The 25,920-nt window shown below is 51.3% G+C and overlaps 7 protein-coding genes across 7 annotated transcripts; 4 read left to right on the top strand and 3 right to left on the bottom strand.

Annotated features, from left to right (window-relative positions):
- Positions 1–697: 697 nt before the first annotated feature.
- Positions 698–2,448, top strand: RGT2 (sugar porter family MFS transporter; the record flags this gene model as incomplete). The annotated part of the gene is made up of 4 exons (XM_041692465.1): positions 698–795; positions 858–1,186; positions 1,238–1,699; positions 1,751–2,448. The coding sequence occupies 4 exons, from the start codon at positions 698–700 to the stop codon at positions 2,446–2,448; spliced, it is 1,587 nt and encodes a 528-aa protein (XP_041545847.1).
- Positions 2,449–2,962: 514 nt separating this feature from the next.
- AKAW2_60348A (putative ab-hydrolase associated lipase) lies at positions 2,963–4,876 on the top strand (the record flags this gene model as incomplete). The annotated part of the gene is made up of 1 exon (XM_041692464.1): positions 2,963–4,876. One exon carries the CDS (start codon positions 2,963–2,965, stop codon positions 4,874–4,876), a length of 1,914 nt encoding a protein of 637 aa, XP_041545846.1.
- A 3,723-nt stretch (positions 4,877–8,599) lies between these two features.
- Positions 8,600–10,548, top strand: AKAW2_60347A (putative oxalate decarboxylase; the record flags this gene model as incomplete). The annotated part of the gene is made up of 8 exons (XM_041692463.1): positions 8,600–8,894; positions 8,974–9,063; positions 9,183–9,198; positions 9,257–9,428; positions 9,491–9,558; positions 9,645–9,765; positions 9,826–10,330; positions 10,397–10,548. 8 exons carry the CDS (start codon positions 8,600–8,602, stop codon positions 10,546–10,548), a joined length of 1,419 nt encoding a protein of 472 aa, XP_041545845.1.
- A 410-nt stretch (positions 10,549–10,958) lies between these two features.
- AKAW2_60346S (cytochrome P450) lies at positions 10,959–12,880 on the bottom strand (the record flags this gene model as incomplete). Its single annotated transcript, XM_041692462.1, has 7 exons — positions 10,959–11,289; positions 11,372–11,643; positions 11,710–11,963; positions 12,017–12,165; positions 12,233–12,424; positions 12,494–12,626; positions 12,688–12,880. The coding sequence occupies 7 exons, from the start codon at positions 12,878–12,880 to the stop codon at positions 10,959–10,961; spliced, it is 1,524 nt and encodes a 507-aa protein (XP_041545844.1).
- A 3,506-nt stretch (positions 12,881–16,386) lies between these two features.
- On the top strand, positions 16,387–19,334 carry KHA1 (Kha1p; the record flags this gene model as incomplete). Its single annotated transcript, XM_041692461.1, has 4 exons — positions 16,387–16,494; positions 16,547–16,963; positions 17,016–17,678; positions 17,733–19,334. The coding sequence occupies 4 exons, from the start codon at positions 16,387–16,389 to the stop codon at positions 19,332–19,334; spliced, it is 2,790 nt and encodes a 929-aa protein (XP_041545843.1).
- A 245-nt stretch (positions 19,335–19,579) lies between these two features.
- On the bottom strand, positions 19,580–21,235 carry AKAW2_60344S (uncharacterized protein; the record flags this gene model as incomplete). The annotated part of the gene is made up of 1 exon (XM_041692460.1): positions 19,580–21,235. One exon carries the CDS (start codon positions 21,233–21,235, stop codon positions 19,580–19,582), a length of 1,656 nt encoding a protein of 551 aa, XP_041545842.1.
- Positions 21,236–22,724: 1,489 nt separating this feature from the next.
- AKAW2_60343S (uncharacterized protein) lies at positions 22,725–22,976 on the bottom strand (the record flags this gene model as incomplete). Its single annotated transcript, XM_041692459.1, has 1 exon — positions 22,725–22,976. The coding sequence occupies one exon, from the start codon at positions 22,974–22,976 to the stop codon at positions 22,725–22,727; it is 252 nt and encodes an 83-aa protein (XP_041545841.1).
- Positions 22,977–25,920: the final 2,944 nt, after the last annotated feature.

The following is a 25,920-nucleotide window of genomic DNA, read 5'->3' as shown; positions in this document are numbered from 1 at the left end:
CACTGGCTGCAATGGCTCGCGTGCGATATCCCGATTCTCTTCTGACCGACCATGATCGTGGCTGAGACCGGTCTGGGGACCCGTGGATGATCGGGATGATCTCGGCCAAATGCCTCAATTTGACTTTTGTCCGCGCCGTCATAGTCAATCCTCGGCACCCCCATGCTCTCGCTCTCTCAGCCAGTCTCTGACTCTACAGCTTCATGTTGGCTTGGCCTGTCTCGGGCTCGGGCACTGAGTGGTTCCCTCGTGTTTACCCCCCACTCATGGCGCCTCGGCCCAACGTTCTTCTCCAGACTCGGTACACACACTCGCAATGAGACTGCGGAGTCTGGGGCCCCGTTCTCTCTCACCTAGCCCGATTCCGTGGTCAGTGGCGTGCAGAGACTGACTGATTCCGGCCGGTCTGGTTGTCGGTCTGCCGGATCTGGGGACGAATCTGCCTGCTCGCTGCCATCCCCGCGTCCCGCTCCAAATACTACATAAAGGCCTCCATGGCCCGGGTCTGGGGTAATGGATCTCTCATCATCTTACCTTCTCCGGCTCAATTGACTCTCACACCCTGCTCACTGCTCACTGCTCACTGCTCACTGCTCACTGCTCACTGCTCACTGCTACATCGCTCACATAATCTTTGCCTGACCCTACATCTCCTACTGTCAGTCGATTGCTCTGCCTTTGGTCTCCCAATCTTACTATGGGTTTCTTGTTGAAGAGACCAGATGATGCGGTGGGCTCAGCGGCCCCCGCCATCATAATCGGTCTGTTTGTCTCCTTTGGAGGTATCCTCTTCGGGTATGTACTTCTATCCCTCAATCATGATACGTGGGATGTGTGTCTGACCTGGATCTGAATAGCTATGACACTGGAACCATCAGTGGTATCCTGGCCATGAAGTTCTGGCGGAAGATGTTCTCTACCGGATACATCAACCCCTCTGATGACTACCCCGATGTAACCTCATCTCAGTCTTCCATGATTGTGTCATTGCTGTCTGCCGGTACTTTCTTTGGTGCCCTGGCCTCTGCTCCCGTTGCGGATTACTTTGGTCGCCGCATTGCCATGATCATCGAATCATTTGTCTTCTGCTTCGGTGTGATCCTCCAGACCGCAGCCACCTCGATTCCGCTGTTCGTCGCTGGACGGTTCTTTGCTGGCTTTGGTGTTGGTCTACTCTCTGCAACTAGTAAGTCGCCAAGCCCCTATATTACCTACACATGTGCTAACAGGAATACAGTCCCTCTTTACCAGTCTGAGACGGCTCCAAAGTGGATTCGTGGTACCATTGTCGGCGCCTATCAGCTGGCCATCACTATTGGTCTGCTGCTTGCTTCTGTCGTCAACAATGCCACCAAGGACCGCATGGATACTGGTAGCTACCGCATTCCGATTGCCGTCCAGTTCGCATGGGCCATCATCCTCGTTGTCGGAATGAGTGTGCTTCCCGAAACGCCACGCTTCCTGATCAAGAAGGATAAACACGAGGCCGCGGCCAAGGCGCTTGCCCGTCTTCGTCGCATGAATGTTGACGACCAGGCCGTCGTGGATGAATTGATGGAGATCCGCGCCTCGCACGAATACGAGATGAGCGTGGGCAAGGCAAGCTTCCGCGACATTCTGACTGGCTCCCTGGGTAAGCGATTGGCCACTGGATGTGCTGTGCAGGCGCTGCAACAACTCGCTGGAGTCAATTTCATCTGTAAGTGTGCTTCTTCTGATTCGTCAAGGTTCTCAGACTAATCGCTTTCAGTTTACTACGGAACGACCTTTTTCCAGCGCTCGGGCATTCAGAACAGCTTCACCATCACACTCATCACCAACATTGTCAACGTGGTCTCCACGTTCCCGGGCCTGTACATGGTCGAGAAATGGGGTCGCCGGCCCTTGCTGCTGTTCGGTGCGGTTGGCATGTGCGTGTGCCAGCTGATCGTGGCTATTGTGGGCATGGTGGCTTCCTCGGACGTGGCCAATAAGGTCCTGATTGCCTTTGTCTGCATCTACATCTTCTTCTTTGCCAGCTCTTGGGGCCCCGTCGCGTGGGTCGTGACAGGTGAATTGTACCCACTCAAGGCTCGTGCCAAGTGTCTCTCCATCACAACGGCCACGAACTGGCTGCTGAACTGGGCCATCGCCTATGCCACCCCCTACATGGTGGATTCCGGTCCGGGCAACGCGAACCTGCAGTCCAAGGTGTTCTTCATCTGGGGTGGCTTCTGCTTCGTTGCGGGAATTTTTGTGTACACCTGCATCTACGAGACCAAGGGCCTCAGTCTGGAGCAGGTGGACGAGCTTTACTCGAAGGTGTCTGCAGCCTGGCGCTCTCCGGGATTCATCCCTTCGGCACACTTCGCCGGTGCGGATACTGAGAAGGCCGGGCCCAGTGTGTACGAAGTGGAGGGTGAACTCCCCCAGAAGCGCGAGTCTTCTCAGCATATTGAGACGGCTTAATATGGATTTTTATTTGGTTTAGGATATGACTTTATATATTTCCTTGGATATGGCTGGATATGGTTTTCTTTTCTTTCTGTTAATATAGTTAGCCTATGATGTGATATATTTAGCGCACGATATGATATATATGACTATGATTGAATCACCAATCTCTTCTCATTTCTTCTTCTTGCATGTCATTTGCACGTCACTTGTGACCCTGGGGTGCCTGAGTGCCTGAGAGGATGACCCCCCTGTGACGCCTCAGGCAACGATCCCCCGTCGCTGATTGGGCGCCACCCCCCACCGGGTGACGTGCACGGGCCCACCACACGTGATGCTGGCCTGAAATCTGGGGCCAATCTTTCATCATTGGGGAAGGCTGCGATTCCAGATCGTCTCTGCTTCGCCTCGATCTTCATCCCCTATTTCTCCCTCCCGACTCCCTCTTTCTCCCCCCTTCCTCGTTATCTGAAAATGAGGCCCTTTTCCTTCCCTGCTTTTGGATCAGCCACTGTACCCTGATCCCCCTATGTTCATCTCTGAATCCGACCCCGACGAGGGGCTGTCCACCAGTGTTGCCCGGGGCGCTGAATCGCGCGTTTCTGACAAGGCCCCTTACTTCGATACCACCGTTGAAGTCGGTTCGATTGAGCAGCATCCAGCGCCCGACGCAGGGCTGAAAGCACCCTTACAGACAGGGTATGAGTTGCAGGATTTGGGCCCCATTTGTGATGAGGATTCGGAAAATGCCTCAGCGGTCACTGAACGACTACTCGGAGAGGAAGGACCATTTCCATGGAAAAATCAACTCGGCAGCTCGATTGCAAATACCGTTACACACCCATTGTTCCCACCGCTACCGTCCTACGGACCGCCTTCCCTGATTACCTCGGTTCAGCATCTGATCATCCGCTGCGTATCCTTCGTTTTGTCCCTCGTCTTTCTCGGAACAGTCATCCTGGGCGCTATTATTCAGACCGCTAGTGCATCTGTCTTGCAGATTCGTCGGAAGATAGGTGGACCGTCTCCCCGCACTACGAGATTATTTCACGAAGAGGAGCGGTCACGGCAGGTAGAGCGAAATAAGGCTTCGCGGAGGTGGAGTTACCGACGAGAGAAGGAGGTGGATGAGGAGGCACTGGATGAATGTCTGCCCTTGGAAGGGGGTAAGGATCCGGTTGTATGCGATGTAGCATACTACGCTAGACGGGTAGGGCTAGATGTGGAGACATTCAAGGTGCAAACCGAGGATGGGTTCATCCTCACCTTGTGGCATGTCTACAACCCGCAGGAACACACCCCCTTGCCTCCTAAGGCCCGGCGCCCGCGAGGCCCACACGTCTTCACTGGCCAGACCAACCCTGAGGCCTCTCGCCGAGCTCCGGCAAAATACCCAGTGCTCCTAATGCACGGGCTGCTGCAAAGCGCCGGGGCATTCTGTGCCAACGATGACGACAGCCTTGCGTTCTTTTTGTGCAAGTCAGGCTACGATGTCTGGCTCGGAAACAATCGGTGCGGCATGGTTCCGGAACACACGACGTTGTTTCAGTCGGATCCACGGATGTGGGCTTGGAACATCCAGCAGATGGGGGTGCTGGACCTGCCGGCACTGGTTTCCCGGGTGCTCTTCGAGACAGGCTTTGAGAAGCTCGGACTCGTGGGCCACTCGCAGGGCACCGCAGAGACATTTATCGCACTGGCCAAGGATCAGCGACCGGAGCTGGGGGAGCGGATTTCAGTCTTCTGCGCCCTCGCGCCGGCCGTGTACGCAGGCCCCTTGGTGGAACGGGTCTACTTTCGCTTCATGCGGATTATCCCCCCTCTCGTCTTCCGGGCCTTCTTTGGCATTCATGCGTTCATTCCTTTCATGATGACGGTACACCGCCGGCTACATCCGCGTATCTATGGCACGCTGGGATACTACGTATTCTCCTTCCTGTTTGGGTGGAGCGATGCGCGCTGGGACCGCGGCCTCCGCGATCGCATGTTTCAGTTTGCACCCGTGTACGTGAGCGCGGAGACGATGCGGTGGTGGCTGGGGGGCGAGTGCTTTGCTCACCAGAAGTGCATCCTCGCGACGAGCGAGGTCACGCAGGCCGAGGCGGCGGAGGATCAGCGGGTGGCGCGGGGCCATGGCGAGGTCCTCCGTAGCGACACCGCGTGGTATGGCCCCCAGATGCCTCCTGTTGCTCTGTGGATCGCAGGCTCGGATGGTCTCGTGGACGGGCGCCGGTTACTGCACCGTCTCGAAAATGGGAGAGAGCCGCACGTCCAGCTGGCGCATGCCAAGGTGATCGAGGAGTACGAGCACCTGGATGTACTTTGGGCGATGGATGCAATCGACCAGGTGGGCCAGGAAGTGCGGCAAGTGCTTTGGGAGACGATGCCGCAAGAGGCACGGACGCGATGCCGGATGCCACGGGGCGTGTGGACTGCACGATGAAATGCGAATTACATATTGATGAATCGATGACATACAACTGGGACTTGGGGTAAACTAGCATAGACGGATAATTCGGCTGGGCGCATGTACATACGTAGCATATAGAATAGACTTGTAGATTATCAGGGGGCCTTATTATTATTCTCATTTATTACTTATACGATCTCTGTCTCAAATTCCCAATGGCTCCCACCCGACGCAGATGATACCATCACCTGTCTGCTGACTTGTCGCTTATATCCAGTACACAGACATAGTCCATCCCCCAGTAGGGATAGTTGAATGAAATAACTGTCAATCCATCCCATGAATCGTTAGTATCTCCGACTAACACCGACCTCACCAATCCGCACTCTTGCATCGCCCCGAGCAGGGGCCCCCAGTCAACCCTCATCTCCAACGGCTGGACTAGTTCTAGTACTAGTATCGAGTTAGTGGCTGCTTAGCCTTTTCCCCCACCATAATAATCAAGCCGCGTATTCTACTCCACCATCCATCCGAATATCCATCCACCTGGTCCTCATGCCCCCTCCCAGTCTTCCCACACCCCCCCAGCTAGTCCAAAAAATGACAGTTTGCTTAGCCCTCCCCACTGATTCAGGTTATTGGCTCCGAGTATCCGAACTCGCAGTAGTTGCTACTTACTAGTACTACTAAGCAGCCACTTACTGGCGGCTGGTGGCCCAAGGCCTGCGGGGTGCCACATGCATCTTTAGTTTAGTAGTTACATGTATACATACTAGCTAGCTAGGTGGGTAAGTAGTAACTAGTATGTATCGGTTATCGTCCTCAAGGTACCTTGTTCTTCTCCTCGCGTACACACGTTGCCAACAACGCAGGTACTGCTACCACAGCCCAGGAAAAACAGGTACGTACAACAATGGATGGAAAAGTATACTCCCGCCAGGCACTTCATTGTGTCTGTCTGACACATTCACTCACATCCCTGACCTTGCAGGTATAGTGGATAGCCAGCTACGTCATTTTCCCCTCCCTCCTCTCTTCTGCGGGAGTTGAGCCCCAACATCCGAAGATCAAGCACAGATGTGGGCACTACTAGTTCCAGGAGCAGAAGAAATAAAATAACTCATAGTTAGGGAGGGTTGGTCGGGTTGGGTTGACTTTTTGGGGTGTGTATGGCCGGTTCGGTCTCACTATAGCCTATAGCCTAGCCGGGCTGGTGTGTCATGTGCTTTTGAAGGGACCTATGCTACTACTACTACTACTTCTTGCTTGAGAGGAGGTATAATGTTTATTGTAGGTATTGGTGTTTTTGTTGTGAGAGCTGGTGGCGGTCGCTTATAGTAATAGTATACAAAGGGTTTTGTGATACGACTTTATCAACCCCCAATTCTCCTCGCTGGATACCGCTGCTCAGGCAGCCGGGTTATCCGACTGTGGGCTTGGTGCCTCTTGGGGGTTGCGAACGAGTCCGAGGAGTTGGTGAGGAGGTGGTTTTCGAGAATTGGGGTATTTTATGAGAGCTCATTGTTAGGGAAGTGTTCTAGACTCCAAGATTGAGTGGAAAACGGGACGGTAGCGTTGTGGAATGGGGGCATCGTTGAGGACGGCAGAGCGAGGGCGGAACGATTGTTACACGAAATCGGGGATTAACAGTGGGAGAAATGATCTGAAGAATTTTCTTGAATCAAGGCGAAAAACCTAGAATTGCTTTATTTCTTTTCTTTTTTGGCAAGGCGTTGACGTTGAAGTAAGGGCGGGATGGGATGACTAGTACAGTGGTAGTAGTAGTGGTGGTGGTGGTGGTGGTTGGAAGTAGAACTGAACAATAAGAGGATGTCATGGTGATATGTAAACCTGAGGATTCCAATTAGGGCTATGAAGTTCAGTTGTTCCGTACTATATATAGAATTGGAAGAAGAGGTGAAGTTGGGCCGGAAAAACGGTTGAATTTGACTTCATGTTTGCTTTTTTGTGTTACTATTCTTTGCACAAAACTCTCGTATGAACATACTTTGCACTGACAGCATGTCTGCCGCGTCCGAGCGAATAACACCCTTCAACGCAAGGTGTGCTGCCTGGAGAGGAGGCATAGGCATGTACACCGACTCTTGTCGGCATCGCATCGATCGCGTATCAATCAGATAGTAGTAGTAGTACTATCCAGAAATCACTTAGCTACATTACTAGTCAACTACCACCACCACTACCACTAACATGACTCTCTCTCTCACACACACACCCCTGGAATTCATGCAGCAACTGACTTGTTTAGTGCGGGGCACAGATGAGGGAAATATGAACTGAAACTAGATCTGAGATTAATTAATTGATTAATTCCTTGAAGTTGACGACCCGGGGGGTCCCCAAGCGAAAACACCACCACCACACCCTAAGATGAAAAAATCCCAGCAATCGGAAATCCCAGCATAGCCCAAAATCAAATCAACCAAGATGGTGCAGGCCGCTCACCCAAAACAAGGAATCCCAGACGCCATCGACGTGTCCTTCCATGCAGCACGGATGCACTTTGACAATCAAGCATTGGACCAAGAAATTCTCCGCACGCGGGGCACCGCCACTGCCATCCATTCTCAGCATCATCTTCATTAAGGCTGTGCGTCGGTGAACTAAGCGATCAAGCAAAAAAAATTTGATTCTATGGAAACTTCCTCCATACGAGACCCGAGTATCGGTTCTGCCTATCCATCACGATTAAAAAAAGAACCGTATACCCACTTCTTCGGCAGTTGACTGCTGTCACCAAAGTCAATATCTACCCGGGGATTTAAGAAAAAGAAATCAAATTAAAACACAAAACAAAAACAAAACAAAACCCAGCACTCGCAGAAGTCTGCAACTGCAAGATGCAAAAAGGCAGCCAACCACAAACTAAACCCCCATCGAGTGTCCCATCCCTAGCAAGGTACCTTCCCCTACGGCGGAGCCACTCTCAACGCTAGTCTGGCCTTCATTTCCAGCCCGTCCGGCCCGTTCATCAATATTGGACTGAAACGAACGACTGCACCACCACTATCACCGGATATACCCTCGTCCAGGTTGCTGCTGCCTTCGCTTTTCTTCTTCGATTGCTTTTTTGCGCTGTTCCAATTAACCCAGCCCCGCATGCAATCGCCGTTTCCCGTGCCACCTTTTTGGGCGGTGCGTGCCAGCTGGCTTCTCCTTTGGCTTCTCACCAACCCTATGGGGCTATCCTCATGACCCGTGTAGCAGCCCCATTTCTCTTTGCTGACTCGTCTTCTCCAATTCCAGTGAGCCTGATACTGGATTGACTTTATCCAGATCCGCTCGGTGCATGAGGGGAAAAAGCTAAAGCTTGCCGTCATGGCTCGGCTATGCGTAAGGGGGCGTGGACAAAACACTACATCTGACTATCCACAATCCGCGGAGTGGAGCGTGGGCTGGTTTCCTCGGCGTGCTTGCTTGCTTGCTTTGACTGCTGTCTGATGTCTGCTGTCCGTCTGTCTGCGCGCGGATGGGCATCGATCGATCAGGGCGAAAAGCCCGCTTCCGTGGCCGGCCGTGTAGCCCGTGGCCTCTTTGGGTCTGTTGGCCGAGACCAAAAAAGTTATAAAGACCAGGTCCGGAGCCGGATTCTTGTTTCACAATCAGACCTCAATTCATCAAGCAAGGATACCTTCCAAAGCAAGCAACTCAGCCAGCCAACAAGCAAGACAAAAGCGAAGCCGCAATCATCATCCAGCAAAGACACCTTCCTATTCATTTTGAGTTCATTCCATTATGAAACCATCTACTCTTTACTCTTCTCTACCTTGGGTCATCACGTCCCTCGTCACGGTAGCTGTTCATGGCGCTCCTACAGGGACGAAGTCCAATCCTCCCCTACGAGGCTCCGAGAACTTGCTGGGTTACTCGGCCTCCAACACCGTAACGGACCAGTCCACCGACGAGATCCCTTATGTGCCGGTGCCAGGACAGACCGATGCCGCTGACCTCGGCGTATACCTGGACTTTGAAGATATCGAGAACCCGCAACCCGTCCGCGGAAGCACGGGAGGAACTGACCCTGGACCTCGTATGTAGTGTCGATCCATGGAACCAGACCAGGCGTTTGGTTGATCTGCGAAAATGATCTCATCTCACCGGATAAATAGGCAACGACTACTACGACCGGATTAATAGCGATAAGCTGGCTCCTCCGGGTACGGACAATGGCCAGACGATCAATGCCCAATGGCCTATGGGTGAGTTTATCTGCCTTGCCTTTTTCTTTTCTTTTCTTTTGTGTCGTTTAGCCCCTTTATTTGCTTCTTCGGTGGAAAAACTTTAATGAGACAGAACAATGGCTAACAATTGGGGATAGGACTAAGCCATAATCGGTAAGCCGACCTGCCCTTGCTGCAATGCATGTTGTACTTTATACTAATTGGAGTGAAGGCTGGGATTGAACGAGTCTGGATGGGCTCGGCAAGAGAACGAGGTGGTGATGCCGGGCGCGACCGAGATGGCTGGAGTGGATATGCGCCTAGAAGCAGGTGCTTATCGGGAGCTGCATTGGCATGTGGCATCGGAATGGTCGTTGGTGTTGAACGGATCGTGTCGGATCGAGGTATGCAGAGAGAGAATCGTGACGAACAAGTTTGTTTGCCAAAGCTAATTCTTATCATTCAGGCCGTCAACGAGAACGGACAAACTTTCGTCGATGACGTGAGCGCTGGTGATGTCTGGTTCTTCCCTCCGTAAGTTTTTCGCCCCAATTCCAAATCATTGTCCCCTTTCATAGGGATGCATTGATGGGGATGGTCGGTTGACTCACTCCTTACAGCGGTGTTCCGCATTCCATCCAAGCCCTCGACTCGGGCGTCGAGTTTCTCCTCATCTTCGATGACGGTTCCTTCTCTGAGGATAATACTTTCCTCGCCACTGAAGTGTTTGCCCATCAACCGGTACCCCTCACTTGATTTAGCCAGATTTATGTTATGAGCTTGACCTAACGATGACTATAGCGCGAGGTCCTCGCCAAAAACTTCGACCTCCCCGTTGCCGCTTTCGACGACATTCCCGAAGATGAACTTTATATCTTCCCCGGCACTCCGGCACCGCAAAACATCGAGGAGCAAAATGTAACTGGCTCTGCAGGCGTCTTGCCCAAGTCCCAAAGCTACTCGTACCACTTCTCCGAGCAGCCCGCGCACGAAGTGCAAGGCGGATCCGTCAAGATCGTCGACTCCCTCACCTTCCCCATCTCCACCAACACGGCTGCCGCGCTGGTGACAGTGCACCCAGGTGGCATGCGTGAAATTCATTGGCACCCAAGCAGCGATGAATGGACGTTCTTCATTAGTGGCAAGGCACGCGCGACCCTGTTCACGGCGCCCAGCACCGCCACGACGTTCGATTACCGCCCGGGGGATGTAGGATACTTCCCACAGAGCAACAGCCATTATATCGAGAACACAGGAGATGAGGATCTGGTTTTCTTGGAGGTGTTGCAGACGGATCAATTCAGCGGTAAGTTATCATTACCTATCCCCCATCCGGTAGAGTTGTGAATGTTAGTACTGATAATGCCTACAGACATCTCATTGGGCCAGTGGATCGGCTCCACGCCGAAGCAGATTGTCTCGGATACGCTGAACCTGCCGCAGAGTGCGCTGGATCGGTTGAAGACGGAGAAGATGTATGTGGTGGCTGGATCAAATGAGACGGATGTTGCTGCTACTGCGTAGTGGCTGCTCTTCAGGGATGTTTGATGATCTTTATGATACTGATGACTGGACATATTGTAACGGGACATATTTATGGGTTTTTGTTATGAAGTTTGTTTAGTTTCGCGATAGATTTAGTTTTTGTTAACTGAGGTTTATTTTTGGGTATGATCAGATAACCTACCAGTGGAATGTTCACAATACTGTAACTGACTAGCTAGTCTACTTTGTAGATACTTGGCGCCAATCCGGGTTATTGCTTTGACCTCCATTCTCCACACCCATACAATCCTCATTTCTTTCCCCGCATTACCATCTTATAGGTACTAATTGATATATAGTATAGCTGTAGTACAGACATTCCTCTGGATTAATGTCCACTAGAGCACCATAATATGAACAATCAATAATATCATAACCACCAAAAGATACTATACACCAACACTAACTTCCCTAATAACCTCCTCATGCCTCTGACTCCTCGCTTGGACCCTCACTCCATCCAAAACAGGATGACTGACCACCCCAGGCGTAAATCTCACCTCCCCTCCCCTCCCACCCTCCAGCGAAATCCTCAAAGCACTTAATACCATCCCAACCGTCACAAAAACACTCGCGTCCGCCAACACCCGTCCGGGACACACTCTCCTCCCGAACCCAAACACCCATCCCGACGGATCCGGCTGAGGGTTCTCACCCAGGAATCTGTCCGGATCGAATTTCTCCGGATGTGGGTAGATGTTTGGATCGTGGGTTATGGCCCTGCAGACACATCAGTATACATAACATTCTTTTCACTTCATTCCATTTATGAAAAGAAGGGACAGGGAGAGAAAAATTATACCATATATTACCCATCACCATCGCCCCTTTGGGAATGGAATACCCATCATACACATCCCCCTCCACACATAGATGCGGTAATCCCATCGGAGCAACCGGATACCAACGCAGAGATTCTTTCACGATGGAGTTGACGTAGGGTAGTTCATCTCTGTCGGAGAGTTTGGGGATGGTGTAAGGGCCTAGGATGGTGTCGAGCTCGGCTTGCGCTTTGGCTTGTACCTGGGGGTTTAGGGCCATGCTGAGGATGAAAGTCGTGAGGGTTGATACTGTCTGTACCTTATTTAATTATCTATGGCAGAAGAAGAGGATGGAATGGGATGGGATAAGGGATCTTACTGTATCAGCCCCACCTAAATACAGTGACCCTGCTGTCCACTTGGCTGTAAATTCTTCCTCCGCTGAGAGGGACTTTTCCTTCTTAGTATCCTCCTCCTGCAGGAGGTTGCGCAGGTAAGATGGAGGTGCTATTCCGGAAACCATCTGCTCCCGTACCATCCGGTACGGCGTCTCGATGGTGGTGAGGAGCTGGGTATGCCAGGACTGGGCCTTCTTATGGAAAGAGAAGGGGAGCCAGGAGGGGAGGTATTTCACTGTTCAATTCTGTTAGTATCACTATCAAGGGAATAAGGGATATACTACATACAACCAGGAACCAAATCTACCAACCACGTCTGGTTCAGCACCGCTGAAAACGTCTCCATCGAGTCGTCTGCCAAATCGACTAACTTGTCCCTCCCGTGCGGGTTGATGTCGTATCCGTACCCGATTTTGAGGATGATGGCGCCGGCTTCCCTACATGAATCTCACTCAGTAGTCCCTCTTTGATGTTAACGTGTAAGAAAAGGAATGGGGGACATACGTCTTTAAATGCTGCACCCACTCCCCCGGATCATCTAACATACGACGTAACAGCCGTCTCGCTTCGAGCTCCTGTAGCGAATTGAACTTCGATACTAGGCTCTTGGTTCCTAGGATCTGGTGCAGGGCTTTACGGTATAAGCGGAAGCGTGTATTGTATGGCTGCATGGCGAGGGTGTCGTTCCATCCTATCCTGTTAATTTTGTGTTAGGGGTTGTTAGGGTATGGAAGGGTAGCTTGGGGGCGGGGGATGGGGGCTTACATTTCACCGAGGAAGACTGATCGTGGTCGGGAGGAGTACTTGAGGGAGCGCTTTTCGAGGAGCTCAGTGGCTATGTGCGCATCGTGAAGGATGATTATGGGTTGGCCGAGGATGGTCACAGAAGTTATTGGACCTGTGGGGGTTATTTAGGGCTTGATAGTGGTGGTGGTGGCGGTGATGGGAGAGGTGGTTACCGTAACGCTCTCTGTGTTTCATCCAGTGTTGCCATTCTGGGGTATCCGGAGGTGGCAGGTCGGATAGGTTTCCGAATATAGGCTTGCCTCTGGGTCCAGGAGGAAGGGGGAAGGAGGGGTATTGTTGATAGACGAAGAGGTAGAGGGATATGAGGAAAAGACAGGAAAATGCGACCGCGATTACGATACTCATGGTGGGGTGGGATATTGATAAGATGAGGAAGTGTGGGATTAGGAAAATGACAAGGTTTATATTTTGACACGGTGGGACTATGCAGCTAGTTGTTAGGCTGGTCGTGGCGTCGAGCCAGCCGAGGTTTCTGATGGTAAGGTGGAGTCATCGTGGATAGTGGACACAGCTAATGATAAGCATTGAGGATAATTGGTGTAGAGAGTTATTAGTGAACACAGGACGGGACACAGAATATTAGGTCTGCTGATTGGTGTTGTATACTATCGTTGTAATCAATTTCCGCATTCCACGACCGAATCCCTAGTTTGATATTCGGCTCTGTTATTATGCTGTCCTACGCTGATGCTTGGTAATGCCCTAACATTTGGTAGGGGACCCATATTTATTGCGTAGCTCGTGTCACGAGAAGGATGCATGTTGGTGGACGGTAATACCGCCAGTGAAGGTATTTAGGTCAATACATTAGATGACCATTGAATGTGGCACAGAACGGGGTGTGTGGGAAATGAATGCCCTGATCACTTCCATATGATGTCTATATAAGCTCGCCCAAATCAATGCTTGCAACCTCTTCCTCTTCACCTATCTCCGCATTTCTCCTCCTGTATCGTCTTCCTTTTCGGAATAATAGTGTATATAGTTTCAAAGCTAGCAATAGTTCACATGCTGGCCTGAATATTCCTCATAAGAGAAGACCATGTTCGGCAAGATGAACAAGCTTGTCTAGGTCTATACCCACGGTAGTAAAATGTTGCAAATCAAATGGCTGGGAATTGTAGTGACAAAAGTATGGCGAGATTTATTGATGAAAATGTCCCAATTCTATGCCAACCTTCTACATCAGTCCATCTTCGGAGATATGTGTTGAATGAATCAAGGATGATCTCTGCTTTCCGAACCATCGCTTTCTAACATCAAAGGCTCAAACCCTATTATGTTCATTCCAGAGTACGGCTCTGATACATTGATACCGATAAGAATCTACGCCTACCGAGGATACCCCAGATGTTGGAAATGGGTTATGTTGTTGGTCATTGATTAACGCCCCGTCAAAAGCTGCCAAGGACGCAGCCAAAGTCCGGGATTATGACCGCTACATTGTAACTCAATTGTTGAACCCATATGAGGCTGTTATATCTACATTTAATCCCTGGATAAAACGTCCGAAAGCGCGCGCGACGAACTCTGCGCACAATTCGAGGTGTTCTGGGGCTCCAGCAGACTCGGCGAACGAAGTAGCAAAACCCTCGGGCGAAAAAGCACATGATGACCCCAGAACCCCTTGTGCCTTTTAACTATCGCCTATGATCTCTGGGGCAAAGCTTGGCTCCATCTTATTCATGCTGAAATGGCGGGGGACACTAACAGCCACACCATCCGCTTTGGATGGCTATCAGGTAGTCACTCATGACTTCCTTGTCAGGGGATATTCGGTCCATGGGATGCAGAGAATTATGCTTAGCTTATAAATATTGTTAAGGATAAATTACTACTGCGGTTAGCTTGCAGAAGAAACCTATTGATTAGACATAACAGGTGGATATGTAACCAACTACTTAGCTCAAATTTCGGCCAGCAAGGGACGTTAGATGTGGTGTTTGAAAGAAATGACCGAGTCTTTAAAGCCTATCAACTCGGGTCAATGAGTGAATCTGCTCTATCGACCCAAGAAAGACAGATGGCCAAAGGGATTAGAAATCGTCGCAATCTACGGGCCCAAGTGCGATGGCAAGATACCGACTCTCAACATTGGCAGTCGAAAACCCCGCATCGATGACTACTCGAGATATCGTATAGATCGGTGGGGACTTCGTTACCACCTGATGCACCGTGGCCAATAGAATAAACTTCTATGAATGAGATCAGACCAGATCCTAGTTTGCAAAATGATCCAGACACATTCTCCTCTCCCGAACAGTGGGCAGTGGGCGGTTTGTAGTAATCACGACACCGGAGAGCCAGCACCATTTAACTAATACTGTCATGCGGTGCGCAGACTCAATGAGGTTACTCTGAAAGCCAGCTCTAAAGACCCCTTGTCACTGACGGTGTCCATATTATTCAACCTGCGCGGGTATTCCGTGACGAATGTCACACACAGTACAAAGGTACTTCGTTCGACGTCTAAGTGCTTTGAGAGCCAAGACCTAAACCGCATGGGATCGAACCAGATTGACACCAGAAGGCCAGAATTTCAAGAAAACCTTTGTGACACAGACATATACGGAGGTTTCCTGAACGTGCAAAGAATCTTGATTGGTATACCCGAAATGGTACGCTCATTGCTGTCAGAACTCGAAGATCTGCTAACACAATGTAGGAGTGTTCATTCAAATGGGCTGATAGCGCAACATATTAAACCGTCTTGAAACATATAACATATCACATTAAGGAAGGATTAAAGCTTCTCTTGATATAGATCTGCATTGAAAGAATTGAAAGCACGCAACTGGGTGGGAGAACCGACTAAATTTGCCTATGGAGTAGATGTCAATCCGCACTCGTGGAAGATTTATGGAGAAGCCCCGACAGAGGGGGGGCGCGACCAGGACGCAGTCACAAGCCCAGCAGCAGCAGCAGAGACAGGAGCAGGCCTGTACGGACAGGGAATGACATGGGCACATGGATCGCAAATTACCTCCCTTGAGACAGTCACAACACAGGACATCACCTTGAATTCCTTCGGAGGCAGCCTTGGTAGATCGCTATTCACACTTTAGCTGAGTCCGGACCACCCGGTGTCATCCAAAATGATTCCAAAAGCGGTGCAGGTGCCAATCTGGGATGTTTCGCGGTCTTTTCTAAGTGCAGTAGCCACTTTAGGTTGGCTGTAGTGGTTTGCTCAAATGTCGTTAGTTAGTTACTAGATACTACGGAATAATCTAAGTAGTTAGACGATGTGTCGCTGAAACCAGTTTATTCGATCAGATACTCCCAGTAAACATTTCATATCAATATATTGCATGATCAATTGAGCTCATCTACTCAGTCATTGCCACTCCTTGTCTTATACTATTGATAAATAGACTCTACCTACGATCCTGGACGGAATCGGAAATAATGTTCGGCTGTCAACGTCAACCCTAAGCGGCCCGGGCGATTGCCGCCAAGCACGGACCAGACAGTGCTCGGGCCAACCAACGGATTCGATTCCCTGCTCGCACAGTTGCTATTTTCCTTTATTGAGGGCCAGGGGAATGCTGGACCGCGCCGCGCCACTGAAGGATGACTGGCGGTCTAGACGGTCGGTGGCTGGTTGGCATTGAGTCAAAGAAGTGGTGAGTTCTCGTATTCAACCCCGGATTCATACCAGCCACGTGGACCCGCAAAGCCCCGATCCAGAAAAACTGGGGCCTCCACCGCATCCCCCCTCTCCATCTGTCTTCTTTGTCTTTCTTCCCTTTTTCACCCCTTCATTCCTAATCTTCCGCTGTGCCCACTTTTGTCCCTTACTGCGCTCTGCGTATACACTCTGTAGACCTCCCTGTAGCCTACGGGCTGACATCATGTCCTCCAACTCTACCACCAAAGTCAAGGCTCAAGGAGGCATCCTCGAAGGCAGCAATCCAGCCCACTATGACTCGTCCAATCCCATCGTCATCTTCATCATTCAGGTAGCTATTCCCTATCAATTCTCTCGAATGATTTTCTGATAACGCCGACCAGGCCGGCATAATCATCATCTTCTGTCGCCTGCTGCACTGGCCGCTCTCTAAGATTCGCCAGCCGCGCGTAATTGCAGAGGTCATCGCTGGCGTCATACTAGGCCCGTCGGTAATGGGCCGTATTCCCGGCTTCACCGATACCATATTTCCGACCGCCTCTATTCCAAACTTGAATCTGGTCGCGAATCTGGGGCTGGTGCTGTTTCTATTCCTTGTTGGGTTGGAAACCAATCTGCGCTTCCTGGTCAGCAATTGGCGTGTGGCAGTTAGCGTGTCTGCTGCTGGTATGATTCTGCCATTTGGGCTCGGTTGTGCGATTGCCTATGGACTTTACAACACTTTCCAGGATGAGCCTGGCACGGTGGATATCAACTTTGGCACCTTTTTGCTCTTTATCGGTATTGCTATGGCTATCACCGTAAGTCCATCGTGAATGAGAAGCATAATTTACCTTGCTAATCACCTGTCAGGCATTCCCCGTCCTGTGTCGTATATTGACAGAGCTCAAACTTCTGGGAACCAATGTCGGAGTCATCGTCCTCTCAGCTGGCGTTGGAAACGACGTCGTCGGCTGGATCCTGCTCGCTCTGTGTGTCGCCCTCGTCAACGCAGGCACTGGGTTAACCGCACTCTGGGTGTTGCTCGTCTGCGTGGGCTATATCCTCTTCCTCACCTTCATTTTCCGACCACTGTTTCTGCGCTTCCTCCGCCACACGGGCAGTTTGCAAAAAGGACCCAGTCAGTCCGTGGTCGCCATTACGCTTCTCATCGCACTGGCATCCGCCTTCTTTACCCAGATCATCGGCATCCACGCCATCTTTGGTGGTTTCATCATCGGCCTGCTGTGTCCCCACGAAGGCGGCTTCGCTATCAAACTAACCGAGAAGATCGAGGATCTCGTCGCGGCGCTTTTCCTCCCTCTCTACTTCACACTCTCCGGCCTCCAAACCGACCTGGGCCTGCTCGATACCGGCACTGTCTGGGGCTACGTGGTCGGCATCATTGCCATCGCCTTTACGGCCAAAGTAGCCGGCGGTGCGATCGCCTCGCGACTCTGCGGCCTCCTCTGGCGCGAGAGCTTCTCCATTGGCGTGCTCATGAGCTGCAAAGGTTTAGTCGAGCTGATCGTCTTGGTATGCCCCATCCCCTTCCCTCATCCCTCTATCCACCTCCACTAACCCACCCAGAACATCGGCCTGCAAGCCCACATCCTCAGCACTCGCACCTTCACCATGTTCGTCGTCATGGCCCTAGTAACCACCTTCGCCACCACCCCTCTCACCGTCGCTCTCTACCCAAAATGGTACCAAGTTAAAGTCGAGCGCTGGCGCCGCGGCGAAATCGACTGGAAGACCGGCAACCCCATCCCCTCCGACGCCCGCACCGACAGCATCGCCCTTGCCAAAGAACAGCAGCGCGCACTCCCCGTCCGCAAACTCCTCGTCTACCTACGCCTCGACGGCCTCTCCAGCATCTGTACCCTTGCCGCGCTGCTATCCCCGAATCGACCCCCTCTCCCAAAACAACACCCTGACACCCTCGCGTCACCTGACCCCGCCGCAGAAGAAACAGCCACTCCCACCAACAAGACAGAGGAAGACCAAGATCAAGAAGACGACCAAGACCCTAAACCCACCCTCCAAGTCCACGGCGTCCGCCTCCTCGAACTCACAGACCGCGACTCTAGCGTCATGACCGTCTCCGAACTCGACCAACTCCATTACCCACTTTGGGATCCAGTCGTTAACACCTTCCGCGCCTTCGGCCAATGGCACGATCTCTCCATCGTTGCCGGCGTCTCCGTCGTACCCGAACACTCTTACGCAGATACAGTGGTTAGCATGGCCCGCGATGACTCGACGGATCTGCTTCTCCTCCCTTGGAGCGAAACGGGGTCCATGTCTGAACATCATTCACTGGATCTGAATTCCGTTCTGGATGATCCGATCGCCACCCGCTTTGTGGCCTCCGCGCCGTATACAACTTTCGCGGAGAGTGTGTTGCGCAATGTACGGTGTAATGTGGGGTTGTTGGTTGAGAGGACGCCGAGGAGGAGGAATAATGGGCGTGGGCTGCGCGATAAGCCTTCGCTTGGGGGGCTGAGTATACATAGTGGGAAACTGAATCTGGGTGGGGGGATTGGTGGTGACAGGGGTCTTGCGGTGGTGCCGACGACCAGAAAGGCGCATCATATCCTGTTCCCGTATTTCGGGGGCAAGGATGATCGCTTTGCGGTTAGGTTGGTTCTGCAGTTGATTAGGAATGATCAGGTTACGGCGACGGTCGTGCATGTTGTTACTGGTGGGGGTGGGGTTGCGGCGCCGAAGGCTGCTGTTGCTGCTGGTGTTTTGGGAGGGGTGAGGAATAGGAAGAAGGATAGTGGTAGTACTAGTAGTAGCAGTGGTGGTGGTGATGGTGGTAAGAAGCGTGATGTTGATGACTCGGATGCGGTGTATCTTGCTGCGCTGAAGGATTCGTTGGATGAGGAGGTGGCGGCGCGGATGGTGTTCAAGAAATTGGTTCTTGCTGGCGGGATCGAGGATAGTAGTAGTGGGGTGGTGGAGAGGGTGGTTGAGCATGTCAAGGAGGAACTGGGGAGATTAGGGTCTGGCCAACGGGCCGATGGGTTGGTTGTTGTGGGGAGGGGAAGTGTGGGGCTGGATACAATGGGGGATGATGGAGACGAAGATAAAGATGGGGGGAGAGGAGTGCTGGGGCTGCTGGGGCAGAAGCTTGTCAAGATGGGTGGTGGGGACGTGTTGGTTGTGCAGGCAAGGGATTCTCTATGAGATCTCCACATATGATAATGTCCAGATACCCTTGGTTTACTTTGATCTACTTTGTTTACAGTGAAGGCAACAGTCATGAATATGTTCATGAAAATTCTTTTTTTGTTTCAGAGTGGGTAACATATATACTTGGTCAATCATAACACCCGACAATCTCATATATACACATCAATAGTAGTATCTATCCATCCGAACCGGGGACAGACAGACCGACCATAGATCAAGGGGAGAGGGACGTAAGACATTTACACACCCTGACCAGCAGAGTGGCCCTTCTTCTCGCTATCGCCATGCACAACCAGACTAGCGAGCTTACTCCTAGCCCGGAGCTGAGGTCCGTACCAGAACAGCACGTAGGGAATAAGGGTCAAGGCAGAGGCAATCAGAGCCAGGATCAGACCGGCATACTGAGAGCCGACGTTGTGGAAGAACTGGGAGGCGAACAAGGGAGACACCGCACCCAGGGTGTTACGCATGAAACCCTGACCGGCGATAGCAGAAGAAGAGCTCTCGCCGTAGCAATCGGAGGTGAAGCTGTAGCAGGACTCAAAGATGAAGAAGATACCGATGGCGATGAGGACCAGGGCAATGACGGGAGCGATCCAGGGCAGGTCGGCGTACTGGGTGAAAGAGTAGATGAAGAGACCGATGGGGAGCCAGACAGCGCCGTAGAGGGCACCATAAAGACGAGCCTCGGGGCGAGCCTCACCGATCTTAACAAGGGACTCGTACTTGCGGATCTGGAAGAAGTTGAGACCAAAGCCCATGGTGGTTCCCAGGCAGAGGGCGATGTAGGGGAGGCCGGAGACACCCTCGTTCCAGCCCTTCTTTTCTTGGAAGGTGATGGGGATGACGCTGAGGAAGAGGAAGGTCAAGAACCAGGCGAAAGCGATCCAGAGACCGAAGGCGAACACGACAGGCTCGGTGGCCAGCATCTTGATGGCTTTGACGGAGGAGTTGTGAAGCATGGTCTTGAGGGAGGGGGCTTCGAGGTCGTTCTCGGTCACGTAACGGTCGTCACCGGTATGAGTGCGGAGGGCCTTGGCGCGCTTGCCGAGGGCGACGCTACCACGGGTTTCGGGGAGGAAGAAGAGGATGACGAGGCCGAGGGGAATGTTGGCAAGACCCTGGATACCCTCAACCCAGCGCCAGCCCAGAGCTTGGTCGATGAAGCCGGCGTAGATGGGGGCACCGACGGTACCGAAGATGGCGATGAAAGAGAAGGTTGCAACGGGGATGGCGCGGTCCTCCGGGCGGTACATGTCACCGAAGGTACCACCGACAAGGATGGTACCGACACAACCGAACAGACCGAGCAGGGCACGGCAGACGAGGATGGTGCCGATGTTCTTGCCCAGGGCGAGACCGATGAACATGATGGCGAAGCAGAAGTAGGCGCCAGTGTAGACGACACGACGTCCAGCCAACTCACAGAAGGGGGCCAGGAATAGCGGAGCCAAGGCACAGGTGAAGTTGAAGAGGAAGAGACCGAGCTGAGCAATTTCTTGAGAAGTGCCCAGGTCAGAGGCCATGTCGCTGATACCGGAGCTGTAGGCTGTTGTGGCGAGACCGATAAAGAGGGTCATGAGACAGAGAAGGGCGCTGATGAAAGCCTTGTACTTGGGGTCCCAGTTGAAAGGGTTCTCCTTGTCTCCCGGGACGAAGTCGAGGACGATGTATTGGTTGCCGTCTTGAACCATGCGTTGGGTGACGGTCACAGGGAGGTCGAAGTCAACGGTTTGGAGGGGGCCATCATGGGCCGAGCTCTCGTTGACACCCTCGAGGTACTTCCCACCAGCCACACGACCCGACGCCGTTGAAGCAGTCACGCTGGAGGGGCCGGGGGAGGCATTCTCCGTATGGGTGGAGAGGGCGGGTTGGGACTTGTCCATTTTGTCCATGGTGAAGTAGAGGAGGAGGGGAGGGAGGAAAGGGAGAAGGAGGAGTGAGAGAGGAAGTAGAAAGGGTCAAGAATTGCGGGAGATGGGGGAAATATAAAACAAAACACGGGGGAAGGGGGCAAGCCCGCAAGCCGATTCAAGCCCGTGGGTGTAGACTCCGGTTTTTCCCTCCTGTCGGTCCACCTGCGCATAAGCGATGCTTCGATATCCTTCTGGGGTGCGTCATAAAGTCGGGGTGGAAACTGGACGGTGGCCCCGAGGCTGGAGAAGTCTGACTGCCCTGCACGAATGATGCTGGCCAGGGCTAGGCTTGTGGACGGTTGTTGTCCAATTGTCCTGCATCCGCCATCCAGGCATCATATTGTGGTTCAAGTGGGTCGCAAACTCTGCGGTCGATCCATTCTTGATCGGTTGATTTGGGGTCTGAGAAACCTCGGGGAAACTTGTCCATCACCTGCCTGTTCCTTGTCGGATCAGATTTTTCATCTTTCGGAGAGAAGATTTCTGCAGGCGATTCAATTTGCGTTGGAGAACTGTTCCCAAACGTTTCTTTACCACTAATATCTCCTCTTACACTGTACAGACAGCTCTCATGCCCATACCCCTTATTGCGGGAGGGATGGTTGATCCTCGGAACTCGCCCGAGATCAGATCCATAACTTGGATCATCGGCCAACCCTAAGCCAACCGTCGACCAGTCGGCATCCCGAGAAAGGCAAGTCAGCCGTCGGGCCGACTCGGAGCCTTGCCACTCACTGGGTCCATCCCACGCTTTTCGGAGACGGTCTCGGGTTGACCTCGGGGAAAAGACCTCACCGCAGCTAAACCGGGAAGCAGTTGCAGCAAGTCGTATGCACGCCGTGTCTCACGTTTGCGCACCACGCCGACTATCCCCAGTGTCAAGGGTCAGACCGGTAATGATCGTGTGTCTTCTCCAGGATTATCAACAAACTTAGCCCGCCTCCAGACTCCAGACTGTCAATCCTTATATGGGTGTTCGCCGGGGTTGAGCTAGATATCCTTGTAGGATTCCAGAACCTCTGGCGAAATTAATCAATTCCGGTTCAACTGAAACCTCGTAGTCTACAGAAATCCTCGGGGCCCACCAGTCCAAAGCATTTAGTCATGAGCAGTGTACGAACCAGCTTGGACTGTGCCGACCAAGCCGGCTGACCTGCCAGGCGCTGCACCTGGACCACTCTGGATGCGTGTCTCGCGCCTCGCGTAGAGCTGATAGTGCCAGACTATAGCGTCAATCTCACCCTTTTTCCGGCAGATGTTTAGCCTAAACTCGTGTTATTCGCGCTTCACAACTCTGACAGGCAATGCTAGCCGGGTAAGTTTTGCTGCGCTGATTGTTTGGCAACTGACACGTATGGGATCAGAGCTCCACAGCGCCGAATAGCTGCCAGGATTTTCGGGTCGGGATGGAGAAGTGAGGATGCAGATGGTTGAGCCACTGAGGTGTGAGGCGCCGAGTTCATCCGAGTCAGACACCGGTCAGCATCGTGACGGCATGCCGTGTATGCCGTGCATAAGACGGGGGCAGTTGCCGTCGCGAAGGATGCCGAACTATTGCAACCGGCTCGGACATGGAGTAGACAGTGGCTTGGAGATATGTCATGATAGGGGTAAACCGGCATCTGAGGTTGTTGTCCATGGCGAGCATGAGTGGCCTGATGTAGGAGACGATCTCATAGTAACGTTTATGAATGGATGCCGAAACCTGTGATGAAGCCATGGTGTGAGGAGAAGAGAGCAGCCAGAAGCCGCAGTGGTGAGATCCTTCACATTGACCGGGAGAACATAATCTCCGATCAGCAAAAGCGAATATCAACAGTTGGCTGGATGGTGTAGTTGGTTATCACGTATCGTTAACACCGATAAGGTCCTGGGATCGAGCCCCAGTCTGGTCATCTCTTTTTGCCCGTTGAATTTTTTGGGGATCTATCGCTGGTCTTCCGTTTCCGTTCTCATTTTTGAGTTCGACCTTGCCACTCCGGGACTAGCGCCGAAAAATATGCATACTGCAAATAAGTCTAACCTTGTTGGGTCTCCACCCGTTGCACCGCCCTCGGAGCCAGCGCCAGAAATGATCTAGTGCCATTCAGTTCTGGTGATTTCTGCACGGTTTCTGTTGACTACAACCATCCAATATCTCTCCCTACGTCATTTGTGGAAGGAGAACCACGGACTTGAAGACAACAGAAACCACGTATGAGGCCAAGGAACAGGGACAGGGACAATCAGGAGACACCGCTTGTTCCCTGTCATCGTCCTCCGTCTCATCATCATAACCACCACGATCGCAGCAAAGTTTCAACCTTGTGGTGGCTCCACCGACGTTGCAGTTTACCCCATTTAGAAACCCATACGATCTCTTCATGATGATCATTCATGCCCAATATCGAACCTGCCTTTTCGTGTCGGTTGATGCGACCAAGAAGACGCCGAGCATATGATGCGTACATCACTCAAGCAACCTTGCCCAACATCCTCATTACCTCGGGCTGCCTAATGCTGGTTGTTGTGCCACTGATTTTCAGATCCCGCACTGTGCGATGGTCCCGTATGGAAGCATTGTCAGTGGAAGTTTGGTCCATCGGTGGCAAAACTGTCACAGATTTTTCTGTTGCCCTGTACAGTAATGATGTGATATTAATCAGCACCCAAACCACACTTCTCGGGTGCTCCTCCATAGGTTATCATAACTTCAAGGTCTACGCTTAAATAACACCCAATGGTACTAACAGACAAGCCGTAGTGCAAAGCACAATGAATTTGCTGATAGTGACTCGACACGATCTTGTTCCCTACTCTGGTACTACTGGAGTGGTATTGATAATTTATCCATCGTCTAGTTTGCTGGGGCTTTGGTACCAGGCAGATGTATATCTTTGAAACGTTTTGTGGAGATGATGGAGCAATTCGAGATTTCACCTCGAACCCACAAGCAACCTCGATCGTGTCCGATGCGGGATTTATCAAAACTCTCACTGACTAGCCAACGAACCTAGTGTTTCTCTAGTTGATATACTGCCCACTCAACGTGTGCCAGATAAGGTTTTGGAATGCTGAACTGGGTACTAGGGTGGACTGTACCACGAAGTCTAACTACACGCACCTTAACCATGTCGAGAATGGAAGGTATTATCGAGATAGAAAGCAGGAAGATGTTCGTAAGCAGACTTTGACTGGCTAGATGCTACATATCTAGCTGGAAATTTCACCGCGGCCAATTTCGTAAACCAAGTGCAGATACATATCCTCTTTTAAATATATGCCGCATATGCCAAGGCACTGGTGCTGTTTGTGATCCTATGCTCTGGCTCCTCAACCTGAAGCTCAACACGCATACGGTATAAGGAATCACACAAAGGGTACACAAAAGCCAAATATACTGGAAAGATGCTTTCTTTGTTCATCTGGTCGAATACAAAAATCATCACACTGACTAGTATAATACCTACATGTACTGTCTATCATCCTTGGTGTAGTGACAGTCCAAACGAAAACACCACGGTTGGGAAGTCATCTTATGATCTCCTCGTCAGGGATATCCCAGCCTGTCGGATATTATGGCTATGAGGCAAATCTTTCTCTAGTTTGGTGACGTCTTGCAGCTGGTCATTGCCAATATCGGCATTATTGAATAAATTAAGAAACATGAACCCTGCTCACTATACTATGAGTATGCTGCAAACTCCATCACTTACAAATTGCAACATTACTTCATTTTGCATGGATTTAGTCATACAGTTCGCCCCATGGTGCTGATTATATCTGGAACCAGATTTGTTCCTGTATTCATAACCCTTCGCCGAGCTTCTCCTCCTGTTATTAGACAAACATTTTGTTTTCTATACTGGCGTGAGCGAGAAGGTGTTCATTGTGGATAGATATGCGATGATGAACTAATTCAAAAATCAGCCTTACGCCAGACTACTAGAAAATAAAATTGCTAATCCAATGTAGGACCCAGGCTTTGGAGCAGAACCTTATTCATATCAAAGTGTCTTTCCCCTAAGGTTCATCAGTGTAGATTGCCAAATATGGAGGTCAAGGATAAACTTTGCTTGTCAGAACTGAGTTGATGTTGTGATATCACATGCAGACGACTGTAGTTGGATAAGCCTCGCCGAATTGCTAGTGTCTATTGTTACATGGAAAGCGGTATTCTTGAAGGTCGACCATAAAGAGTTCAGTTGAGAGATCGCTACAAGGAATGTTTATATATTGCGGATGAGTACCCAGTAGGATGGGAGCTACAGGGGGAATTGGATTTAACCTGCCATCGAAATCCTGGAGTACAATTTCTCAGGAGGCCTAGGTTGATCAAGTCCTCGAGGCTGCTGAAATGCAGCACTTGTTGCCAGCCAAAATTCATTACTTACACTAGCTATCATATATCATATACCGCAGTCAATATCGCAGGGGGGAGCAGGGGCAGTTTCTCTTAACTCTGTGGCAATTGATGAATATTTTCTTATGGTCTACAGTCAAAGAGAATAAATTCTCCAAACACATTCACTGAGGCCTGGTTTCAAGCCCTGGGGCCAGACTGAACTCTAAATGACTATGCAGGCGTCTGTCCACTAGATAATTATATATGTACCGAGGAACTGATTTAATCCCCGAAACCAAGGAATCAGAGAAGAGTTTCACTTTATTCGAGAATATTTCAA

This window comes from Aspergillus luchuensis, chromosome 6 (assembly GCF_016861625.1).
Source record: "Aspergillus luchuensis IFO 4308 DNA, chromosome 6, nearly complete sequence".
NCBI classification, from domain to species: domain Eukaryota; kingdom Fungi; phylum Ascomycota; class Eurotiomycetes; order Eurotiales; family Aspergillaceae; genus Aspergillus; species Aspergillus luchuensis.
This window is presented reverse-complemented; position numbering and strand designations above follow the sequence as displayed.